The 12344-nt window shown below is 45.1% G+C and overlaps 1 protein-coding gene across 2 annotated transcripts in view; it reads left to right on the top strand.

Moving 5' to 3' along the window:
* Galnt10 (polypeptide N-acetylgalactosaminyltransferase 10) overlaps window positions 1–12344 on the top strand; it is a 240579-nt gene that overhangs the window by 136434 nt on the left and 91801 nt on the right. For both annotated transcript variants that reach the window (XM_046446390.2, XM_046446391.2), the window contains exon 4: window positions 5413–5579. In XM_046446390.2, coding sequence (XP_046302346.1) covers window positions 5413–5579 — 167 coding nt within the window. The remainder of the gene's footprint in view (window positions 1–5412; window positions 5580–12344) is intronic.

Below are 12344 nucleotides of genomic sequence, written 5' to 3'. Positions count from 1 at the left end.
CTACCTGTTTCTGTTTGTATGACCTTAGGTAAGTTTCCACGACCTCTCTGTGTTGCAGGTTTCATTTTTTGTTTGTTTGTTTGTTTGTTTTTGGTTTGGGCACTGGGCATTGAACCCAGGGGCCCTCAACCACTGAGCCACATCCCCAGGCCTTTCTATTTTTTATTTTGGGATAGGGTCTCACTGAGTTGCTTAGAGCCTTGCTGAGTTGCTGAGGCTGACTTTGAACTTGCGATCCTCCTGCCTCAGCCTCCCAAGCTGCTGGGATAACAGGCGTAGGCTACATGTTTGTTGACGTGGGGAGGGTATAGTGCCTTCCTGGGAATTTTCTGTCATTTTTATAGTGAATGGACATTATTCTCCCTAGAGTCCCTCTTCAGCTGATGTGCCCATCCCCAGGCTGTCGAGAATGTGGGCAGGGGGCAACTCGGGGTCCTCCTTCCCACTGGGCATTGCCCTTGACCACAAGGAGCAGATTTGCTTAAGGTTTCACTCCCTCTCAATGCCTAGTTCATGCTTGGAGAGAAAGGCTAGGCCCTAATCTCAATCTAGACAACTTGAAAATGTTCCAGACTCCAGAGCTCCTGGTGAAATGTACTGGGGCTCAAATGTGACCTTTCCTTCTTCCTCCCTCACCTGCCTCTCTCTCGCTTCCTTACAGGGGTATCTCCCCAGAGCCCTCCCCAAGAAACCGTCTACACACAATTCTTCTCCTTGGAGCTGTTCCCAGGGAACCCATTCTACCAGTCCTAAATGTGAATATTTTAGGACAGTGAATTGAGATCGCTTGTTAAAATGCAAGTTGCTGGGCTCCACCCATTCAAGTGGGGTGGGGTGGCCAGACAATGCTTCTCACAAGCTCCCAGGTGATGCTGAGGCTGCTGGTCCAGGTAGAACCTGAGAAGCACTGTTTAGAAGCTCAGTAGCTTTCCTCCTTCCATCCCTCTTCCCTCCTAAAGCTAAATAATAAAAATTATTATGAAGTAAATAATTAAGCTTTCTCTCTGTAAAATGATCTTGGTATAACCAAATGAACTTGCTTATTGTTCTCTGAATTTAACTTACCCACTTCTTTAAAAAACAAAACAAAACAAACAAACAAAACCCCTGCAGCCCTCAAGGCGTGATTTCCGTGATATAATACTAAATGAAGATGACAAGCTAAATATTGTGGCATGTGACCATGCACTCAAAAGAAAATCAAGGGAATAACAAGGGAATTTACACAGGTAGCTGCTTATAACCACAAAGTAAAATGGGACCCAGGAAGGAAGAGCCAAACACGGTAGAGGAGATTGGGATCAAAGCCCAAAAGCTTTGTATTATCTTTTTTTTATATATGATTTTGGAACCATGTAAATGCTTTTCATAATTACAAAAACGAGATTAGGCCAAAATTTAAAAGCAAAAAGGAATCCCTAAAAACAAAAAGCTAAATGAAATAAATGAACCCAACTGTGTATTGAAAAAGAACCATGCAGAGAGGAATTATTTAAGTAGCTTCAAAATATGAAATATGGAGGTGGGGCTATAGCTCAGTGGTAGTGTGCTTGCCTAGCATTTGCAGAGCCTGGGGTTCAATCCTCAGTACCAAACAAAACAAAACACAAAATTTGACTGAATATTCCTAATGAAATATACCTTACAGACAAAAAAAAAAAATCTGTAATAATATTGTCACCAATAATATTGGTATTGTTTTCCTGAAACTATTGTATGTTGTACAAAAAAGTCAATAAGTTATATTAATGTTAACAATCTAAATTTTTAGCAAAAGGAATATAATATATAAAACCAGAAAAAAGACATCACAGGGAAACTATAGACCAAGATCCCTAATTAATATAGGTACAAAAATCCTCAACAAATTACAATAAAACCAGATTCAGCAAGGATTATATGCCATGGCCAATAAGGTGTCCCAGGAATGCAAGGTTGGTTCCACATATGGAACTTAATCAATGCAATAAACCATATGAATAAGGATAAAATCCACATTATCATCTCAGTAGATGCCAATAAAAAGCATTTGACAAAATGCAACGCTTTTTCAGAATAAAAATACTCAAAAAACTAGGAATGTAAAGGCACTTCCTCAACCTAACAAAGGGCATGTATGGAAAGCCCACACAAACATTATACTTAATGGTTGAAGACTGAAAGATTTTCCCCATCGGATCTGGAGCAAGATGTCTGCTCTCACTATTTCTATTAACATTGTGCTGGAGTCTCTAACACTTGTACATTGCTGGTGGGACTGCAGATTGGTGCAGCCAATTTGGAAAGCAGTATGGAGATTTCTTGGAAAGCTGGGAATGGAGCCACCATTTGACCCAGCTATTCCCCTTCTCGGTCTATTCCCTAAAGACCTAAAAAGAGCATGCTACAGGGACACTGCTACATCGATGTTCATAGCAGCACAGTTCACAATAGCAAGACTGTGGAACCAACCTAGATGCCCTTCAATAGATGAATGGATAAAAAAAAATGTGGCATTTATACACAATGGAGTATTACTCTGCATTAAAAAATGACAAAATCATAGAATTTACAGGGAAATGGATGGCATTAGAGCAGATTATGCTAAGTGAAGCTAGCCAATCCCTAAAAAACAAATGCCAAATGTCTTCTTTGATATAAGGAGAGTAACTAAGAACAGAGTAGGGACAAAGAGCAGGAGAAGATTAACATTTAACAGGGATGAGAGGTGGGAGGGAAAGGGAGAGAGAAGGGAAATTGCATGGTAATGGAAGGAGACCCTCAGGGTTATACAGTGGAGGGGGTAGAGAGAGAGGAGGGGAGGGGAGGGGAGAGGTGGGGAGGGGGGAGTGGGGAGGATGGGAAAGGCAGCGGAGCACAACAGACACTAGTATGGCAATTTGTAAATCAATGGATGTGTAACTGATGTGATTCTGCAATCTGTGTATGGGGTGAAGGTGGGAGTTCATAACCCACTTGAATCAAAGTGTGGAATATGATATGTCAAGAAATTTGTAATGTTTTGAACAACCCACAATAAAAAATTAAAAATAAAATAAAAAAAAAAAAAAACATTGTGCTGGAGTCTCTAACCAAGACAATTAAACAAGAAAAAAATAAATAAAAGCTGTCTAGATTGGAAAAGAAGTGAAACACTATTTATAAATGTCATTTTATTAATTTTATATATATATATATATATATATATATATATATATAAAATTAATAAAATTATGTGTATGCATATGTCTATATATGTACATAGAATACCCCCAAGGAATTTATAATGGATGCACCACTTGCTTTGAAGAAGTTACCAGAATATCTTATCAAATTATCTCAAGCCTCTAGATCTAACTCTCAGTTTACAGAAGGAAGACAGAAGAACATATTTTTAAACACTACAGAGATACAAGCAGCAGAATAGAGACTTCAGGAGATATATAGTGTTTCTTAAACAACTTTTAAGGGAAAAGGAGGCAACTTATATAAAAGAGAGTTAGCAGACACATCAGCTAAATGCAATATACAGACTTTCTTTTGGTTCAATTTAAACAAACCAATTGTAAAAAAGACATAAGACCAAGGAAATTTTAACACCAGCTAGATATGTTATTAAGGAAAGATGTTAATTCCTTTGGGCGTTTTAGTGATTTTGAATGCCCCCAGGGGGCAGGGCCTTCCCCCTCCAAGCTTTCCTTGTGGCTAGTGGAGAGCAGATACCAGGAGGGGGCTGAGCCAGTGAAGCCCAGTTTATTCTTCCAAGAGCATGGATGAATCATTTCTCCTCAAAATTGGTTGTATGTAAGATAAGATAAAAACATTTTTTTTTCCTCTACTACTTAACAGACTCAATACAGGATACTTCTGTGACCAAATATGCGGGCTTCTCCCCCCACCCCACCCAGCAATAAGCAATTCTCTGACACCAGTTGAGTGTCCCATAATTCAAATCAGTTCTGACACTGTCTGTCTGAGTTAGTCAGATCCCTCAGGCCAGGGCTTAGTCTAGACTGTGACTGGCCTCACTTCTCGTGCCAGCTGCACATCCAGGCCTCAACCAGTTTTACATTATAGGTTCCCATGACCCTCTCCTTGGGGTTAATTATTTGTTAGAAATACTCACAGAACTCAGGGAAATGCTCTTCCAGCTTTTTCTTATTATAAAGGATATTACAAAGAGTACAAATGAACAGCCAGGTGAAGAGCTGTCCCGGCAAGTTCTCGAGGATGGAGCCTGGAACTTCCACACCATCTCTGGGCACACCTCCTTCTCAGCACCTCCATGTGTTCCCCAACCCAGAGGTCCTCCAAATCCCTTGGTTCAGGATTTTATGGGGAATTCATTACCAGGCTTAATAGATTATTAACTCAGTTGCCTGCTCCTCTCCCCTTCATTGAGAATGGGGAGGTGGGGCCCAAAGTTCTAAGCTTCCAATCTTGGTGTGCCATTACCTGCACGGCGGTTAATTCAGGAAACTGGATGAGGGGCAATGGGGGATTAGAAATGACAAACAGACACACAATGAGAGGAAAAGATGGGGCCTGTTGGATCACTAAACCCTAATAGGAGATAGTGACCCAGAACAAGCTTAGCACATTTATTATATAGATTTTATCATTAAAGGAACCAAGGTCATAGGTATGAGCAGCCCAATAATGACTATCATAACTTTCCAACCCTGGGCAGCTGGTGTCTAAACCTCAAGGTCAAGAACTTGGCTGGCACAGAACCTCCTATTGAACAGGGCGTCACTATAGCAACTGGGCTATCTTTAATCATCACCTTCACACTGAAAGTTGTAAGGAGAGGCATTGCCTCTGTTTGCAGGACAACTCAAGAATCACAATTTACTCACTGCTCCCAACAACGGTGTGATCATTCTAGTGACTAGCCCCCTCCTGGAGCCCATTAAGAGTTGCCTCATTAGATCAAAAGCTGCCCCCATGACCCAGGAAATTCCAAGGGAGTTAGGAACTCTGCGTCAGGAACCGGGGTCAAAAAACAAATATTGAAGGAAGATTCTCCTATCACCTCTATTGCTCAGGACATTGCAAGGGTTTTAGAAGCTCTGCGCCAGTAACCAGGAACACAAACCAAAACGTACATACTTGTTGTTATAAATCACAACAACCGAGGTAGGGAAAGGGACCAGGGCATTACTGAGGACTTACCTCCACAGGGAATCAAGACTCACACAAGGCCAGGGGGTCTGTGATCCACATCCCTATGCTGTGTGGGCCGGGAGTGGTGGCAGGACTTTGGATCTAAGCTGAAGAGGGTTCCATGGTGGCCGCAGTCTTCCCAGTTGGTGCTCATTCCCTGACAGCTGGAGAGGCAGCAGGGTTTGCAGAAGCCCAAGCCCAGGCCTGAGTTCTCTTGGCAAGATGAGAGCTGACCCAGTCCTTTGCCTCTCCTGTGTCTCCTTCCAGCTGCAACAGCAAACGCTACCTGGAGAGGCTCCCCAACACCAGCATCATCATCCCCTTCCACAACGAGGGCTGGTCCTCTCTCCTCCGCACCGTCCACAGCGTGCTGAACCGCTCACCCCCGGAGCTGGTGGCAGAGATCGTGCTGGTTGATGACTTCAGTGACCGAGGTAGGACCTGCCTCCCCCAGCCTCGGCTTCCCACACTCCCCCCAGTGACTCACAAAAGGGCTGGCACAGTTTCCCTTCTCTAGCGTATGGGCGACTACTTCTGAATGCTTACTACATTACTACATCCCTGCCAGGACTTTGCACCGTACACAAATTATCTCATTTAGTCCTCATAATGACCTATCAAATGGATCCTATCTTTATCCCCTTAATATCAGTTTAGAAATGCACAAAACTGCAAAGAACAGAACTTTGATTAACAATAGCTCAAACAAGTGAAAGATCCATTCACTTTCCTATCTCTTTCTCATACTAAGAGATTCAGGACCCTTCAACTGGCTGTTTGAGCCTGTTCTAAAAGAACCAGGCCTTTTCTCTCTTCTTGCTTCCTCATTCTCATGGTCACAAAATGGGCTGCTGAACCTCTGAAAGCTCTGCCTTTCAAGCAGGAGAAGGAGAAAGGACAAAGGATACACGTTTTGTCTTCTTATTCAGGAAAGTCTCCCCAAAGACTTTTGGCCAGAACCCTGACATCTGGTCGTCTCCATCTGTGTGGGTGACTGAGAACATGAGTGTTTTGTGTTTTGGTCTCTGCAGTAGAGGTAGGGGAGGGAGAAGTGGGACAGAGATGTTAAGTCAAGTCCCCTGTAGCCCTTGCTCTGCCACTTTACGGAAAATAGACCCAGGGAGGATAAGTGACTTAAACTTGGTCACATCGATCTTAGAAGGTAACTTGGCAATGTGGCCATGTCAGTCTGGCCCCAAGCACATAACTTAAACACATGCAGAGCCTCTTGGTTGTGATACTCCCTGTGGAATATCTTTCAGTTTGGGATTTGGGGGACACATGTGGTACCAAAGATGAGATCCTAAAAAACCGCCCTCCAGCTGACAAGCTCCAGCTTGGTCTTTGCACCAAGGCCTTGACAGCTGCAATGGAGCCTAGAGACTCTCCTTCCTCTGCTCATGCCTCACAGAGGCACTAATAAGCCGCACGGGGGGGGGGGGGGGGGGGGGCTGAGCATGATCACAGTTGACAGTTTCAGGGGCAGCTCACCTGCCCGAGCCCCATTTTAATACAACTCTTGATTTCATGCCTAGCCCAGGGTCTCTGTTGTCACACACACACACAGCTCGGTACTTACCAGGCTGTAAAGTCTGCCCTGGCTCTTGACACACACTCTTTCTCATGGCATTCCTGACTTTTAACTCCATCACAGAAGAATTAAAATCCTTACCTGTGTAGATCATTGGTTTGTCATGTGTCTCCCCAACTAGACCATCCACTGTGTCCACCTAGTGCTGTCAGTGAGCCCCTGGATGGGAGTGTGCCTTCCTCACCTCAGTTTTTAGCAGAGGGCAGGGCCTGGCAATAGTTATGTCTCAGATCCTGCTCCTCCCACCTACTAGCTCTGCAGCCTTAACCCAGGCACCTAACATCTCTGTGCTCCTGTTTCCTAGTCTGTAAGGTGAACTGCAGTAGTGTCGACTACTCTTAGAGACTGTGGCTGCTACATGAGTTAGAGACGTAAAGTGCCTGGCACAGAGCAAACATTAAGAATAAACTTTAAGCTTGCTACGATCCTATTGCTGGGATGATTTGTGGCTGGTTTGCAGGAGAGCCAGAGAAGAGTGCACAAACATGGAGACAAGGCACAGTCTCCCCTTCCTGAGGGTGAATGTGTTTTGCAAATTGTGAAGCACTAAAGGAATGGGCTGTCGCTCACCTTCCACCTTCCACTAAATCATGCCCCTGTCTCTTCACCCTAATAGTAGCCACCATTTAGGGGACCATTTGGATGTGCCAGGCCTATACTGTATCTTATTCTTGACAACCACCCTGGGGAAGCTTTGGGACCCCAGTCTCAGGTGAGGAGCCTGGGGGTTTTGCCACGTGCCTAGAATCACACACGCTGAGTGCCCATGGACGCCAACGGCCATGCTCTGAGGCTGCCCGGCTCTCCCTCTCTCCTGCTTTCCTTTCTCCAGTCTCCTCTCCCAGCCTCTTCCTTCTCCCAGTCTGCGCCCCACCCACAGGCCAGGCACTCAGTGCCCGGCAGTGGACAGGAGAAGGTACGAGGGATCATGGCTCAAACGATGCACTGATTTTCTGCAGTGTGAACAGCCCAGTCCCTCGGGGCCCTGCTGAGCCTCCACTGGGGGTGGCTGCCTCCTCCCGGATCAGGCCAAGCTCCATCCCGCCCTGGATCCACATGCGCGGCGCCTCTGCCTGGGCACCTCTGCTCCGCTACTTTGACGCTGGCCCCTTGGACAATCCTGGGTTAAGCCCCGCCCATCTCGGGAGGCGGTTCTCCTGTATGATGACGCAGCTCTCGCAGCTCTGCAGCTCTGGGGGGGACCTCTTGTGCCTCCAGATTGTCGGTGGTCTACAAGTAGATGACTAACAAACACGTGTGCCTTAGGGAATAAACGAGGGAAGAAAAGGAAGATGGCAGCTGTAGCCAACACAGAAAACCATCACCACTGACAGGCGTCTGCAGCGTGACCGTTCCTATGGTGACTGGTGCCGCCCACGTCTTCAAGCTTCAGGCCCCCTCTGCTTCAGCTGTTTTTCTGAAGCACTGGTTACCCTGATGGACCCCAGCACTGAGCAACACCCCATTGAGCACCCCAGGACATCTTCCAGATTAGAAACTCCTTAACCAGTTAGAAAAGAGTTTCAATACCCTCTATGCGGATGGCTTGACTCTGCTCATTAGAGCAGCAGAGATCCCAGGTGTCTCAGGGAGCGCTGTGGTGGGGTGGCAAACCTCACAGGCACAGGTGTGTCCAGGTGCCTCTCCTGGCCTGGTCTTATTTGCTATTTGAAAAAAGTGTTCCCTGGGAGGAGCTCTACTGCTTAAATATGTGTAAAGCCACATATTGGAACTCAACCTGCCCATTTTTCAGATGGGAAACCTGAGGCCTGGAACAGTAGACAGAAATAAGAGCACACAGCTAGCTGGTTGCAGAGGAAGGACAAGAACTTGTCCCTGGGCTCCTAGTGCAGCCCTGGCTCTCCTGGTCTCAGAGGTTAGGTGACCCATCTGTAGAAGGGCATTGCTCCTTCCTGTTCCCAAGGACACTTCTCAATAAACTACTTTCCCATTGGATTGAAGAGCTGACTTCTTGCTAAAACAAGCTCATTATTGGCTGCAGCCAGTCCAGGATTCTAATGGTCTGCACCTCTAACATCCCAGTTTCATTGACAGCCTGCTTGGTTGTAAAGATAACAACACAGCCCTCGCCCAAAAAGACTGTATCAAACTTGCCCGAGGGAAAAAAAAAATGCATGTCCTAAAAATGACATTCTCCCCATGCCTCTGTTTCTCCAGAGCACAAAAATATGAATTCACACACCTCCTCTCTGAGAGGAGAACAAGCACGGGCCCGTTTCATAGATGAGAAGAGACCCAAGGCCCCTGACCACTGCCCTCTTCCAGAAATCAGGCCTGGATTCAGCAGAGAACCCTCTACCTCGCACCCCTCGGTCCTGCCCGTCAGCGCTCAGATTTTGCGACCTGCATTTTTCAGAAAAGGGATCATTATTCTTGTTCCAAGATGGAATTCTCAAGGCGGCTCTGGAAGAAAACTTACTCAGCAGTGATTGTTTTAAAAATGAGATTTGGGAGAAACGATTTCAGAATCATGGAGAGGCCTGTCTAAAGTACAGCAAATATGGGCCATTATGAAAGATGGATTTCTCTGGGCCCCGTGAGCAAAGGCCGCGCTGAGTTGAGATTCATAGATGCTAACTACAGGCTAGATTGGTGCTGCCCGGTGGAAGGCATTTTCCTCCAAAATGAGTCTCCCCGAGCACCCCCAGGGCAAGTAATTACAATTCAGCCGAGGGTCGAGACCTAGGCAGAAGACAAAATTGGAACAGATAAATTCTTGAAATAAGATCCAGAGCTTTGCACAGGCAGCATCAGAGACCAGAGTGGAGGCAAGCTCTGGCACCAGGTCACCCTGGCCAGGCTTGCAAATAGCAAACTCCAGAGTTTTCTAGGGGTCTCCAAAAGCTCACCGAATGTATAAACTCTGCTTGGGATTAGGAGGACTTTCAGGTGATTTTGCACTGGTGGGAGACACAGGAAGGGCAAAGGCCAGCTTACCTTGCCCAGGTGGCCAATTTCTATTAGGAAAAGCAAGAGAGATTTTTTTGATTGTTCCTTTTATTCTTCTGCTTCCCCCCCCCCCGCCCCGTTGAACAGGATTGGTTTTCCAGAAAGATGGGCTATGTGGTCATGGAAAGGGTTGTTTCTGGGTGAGTACGGACTGTCTGGGTTGATGAGGTTCAGAGGTGGGAAGCTGTGGTACAGATCTCTTTGATGGCACTTTCTATGGCTCTGTCCCCATCCACACATACACACAGACAAACAGAAAGGTACACAGGGAAGGTTCCCCACAGGAAGTTCTCGAGGGGGTGTCTGTGGGACTGCTGAGAAGTCATAGGAGTGATTGGTGCTGGAGTGAGCATTGCCAGCCTGTCAACTCTCATGGTAGGGACACTCACTGAGGAACCAGGGTCCAGGGTCCCCTTCCCTGTCATGGCTCTTTGCCATGACTGCACTGTCACACCACACAGGTCATGGGAGCACACTATGGAAGCCCATTGCATCCTGTCCTGCTTTACATTTCACAGTCCCTCCCTGGACAATGCCCAGAAAGCATCTAGGCCTCATTTCTCACCACCTCTCCCACAGCCTTAGTTTGCTTCCAGCACCACTATTGGAATGCCATCCCCCACTTCCATTTTATTAGTTGGGATCTTTCACCTTTTTCAAGTTTTGTACTGCTCAGATTTGTCTTGATTTATCAAAAAAATGCATATTTATATGTTCAACAATATTCATGAAATGACTCTCTTGTCAAATGCTGTGCTGGGTCCTGGGGATACAGGGGTATAAAATAGGCTCCTAGCCAGGCATGGTGTGCATGTAATCTCAGCAGCTTGGGAGGCTGAAGCAGGAGGATCGCAAGATCAAAGACAGCCTCAGCAACTTAGCAAGGCCCTAAGCAACTTAGCGAAACCCAGTCTCTAAAAAAAAAAAAAAAAGTTTAAAAGGCTGGGGATATGGCTCAGTGGTAGAGTGCCCCTGGGCTCAATCCCTGGTACTTCTGCTACTAATAATAACAATAAAATAAAATAAAACCATAAGATAGGCTTCCCTCAAAGGCTTCCCTCCAGCTAGGGAGAGAGACAAGGTAAGGGACAATTATAAGACCATGGAATGCCTGCTACCTGGTTGGGTCCAGGTACTGTGGAGCAGAGGTGATGGGGGAGACTTCCCAGAGAAGAGGTGGCTAAGCTAAATCTGAAGGGAGACATACATATTACTCCTGGAAAAGGGAAGGGGAGAATATTCCAAGCAGAGAGACAACACAAATTCAGGCTGAGAGGAAGTACGGACAAAGCCACCCATGACCTCACCACCTGGAGCCATTACTATGATATTTAAATAGTTAGATGCCACCACCCCATTTTTTAAAGGAATTTATTTTTAAGGCAGTTTAGGTTTATAGCAAAGCTGAGCTGAAAGTACAAAAAGCTATCATATACCCCTCAACACCACCCCCCCCCCCAAAAAAAAAAAAAAACATAGACTGCCCTCATCAAAGACCCCATACCAGAGTGGAACATATGTTACAATTGATGAACCTACATCAACACATCATTAACCCCTAAAGTTCATAGTTTTATTAGGGTTCACTCTTGGTGTTATGCATTCTATGGGTATAGACAAATGTATAATGGCATGTATTCACCATAATAATATACAAAACAATTGCCCTCCCCTAAAAACCCTTCGTGATCCACCTATTCAGCCTTGCCTCCCCTAATCCCTGGCAACCCCTGGATTTTTTACTATTTCTGTAGTTTTACTGTTTTTCCAGATTGTATTAAGATTTGTGCAGCATGTATGCTTTTCAGATTGGCTTCTTTCACTGGTAATGGACACTTAAGTTTCATCTGTGTCTTGCCTGGCTTGAAAGCTCATTTCATTTTAGCACTAATATTCCATGGTCTAGATGTCTCACATTTATCCATTCACCTACTGAAGAATACCTTGATTGCTCCCAATTTGAGGCAATTATTAACAAAGCTACTATAAATATTTGTGTACAGGTTTTTGGGTAAACATAAGTTTTCAGTTCCCTGACGTAAATGCCCAAGAGTGTAACTGCAGATTAAATGGTAACAGTAGCTTGGATTGCGTTTGAAGCATCAAAAGCTGTGATGTTAGTATGTTTACTTTTATAAGAAACCACCAAACTGTCTTCCAAAGTGCCTGTCCCATTTTGCATCCCCACCAGCAATGAACAAAAGTTCCAGTTGCTCCACATCCTCATCCAGCATTTGGCAGTGTCAGTATCTGGGATTATTGCTGTTCTAATAGATATATAGTAGTATCTAATTATTTTAATTTGAATTTCCTACTGACATATGATACAAAGCATCTTTTCTTATGCTCCTCTCTGTAACTTGCAAAGTTTGTTTCATTTCCTGTTGTTGTTTTTTTTTTTTTTCATTTTTGTTTTCCTAGTCATACCTTCCTAGTTCCCCTACAGTATCATCCCAATTGAGGTAACTAATGATGGCAGTCTATACCTTCCAGACCATCCTGCACAATTGCTAATCTGTAACACCCTGTAATAATAGGAGCTCACATTTATTTAACTTCTATTATGTGCTTAGAGCATCTGCTCATTCATCATCACAGCTCATGGAAGGTTTCATAGCCAGGGTGGAAACCACTGGTC

Source organism: Marmota monax, unplaced genomic scaffold (assembly GCF_021218885.2).
Source record: "Marmota monax isolate L192 unplaced genomic scaffold, Marmota_monax_Labrador192_F-V1.1 WCK01_AAM20220418_F8-fsc00188, whole genome shotgun sequence".
Classification (NCBI taxonomy): domain Eukaryota; kingdom Metazoa; phylum Chordata; class Mammalia; order Rodentia; family Sciuridae; genus Marmota; species Marmota monax.
Note: the sequence above shows the minus strand (reverse complement) of the source record. Positions and strands in the feature narration are given on the sequence as shown.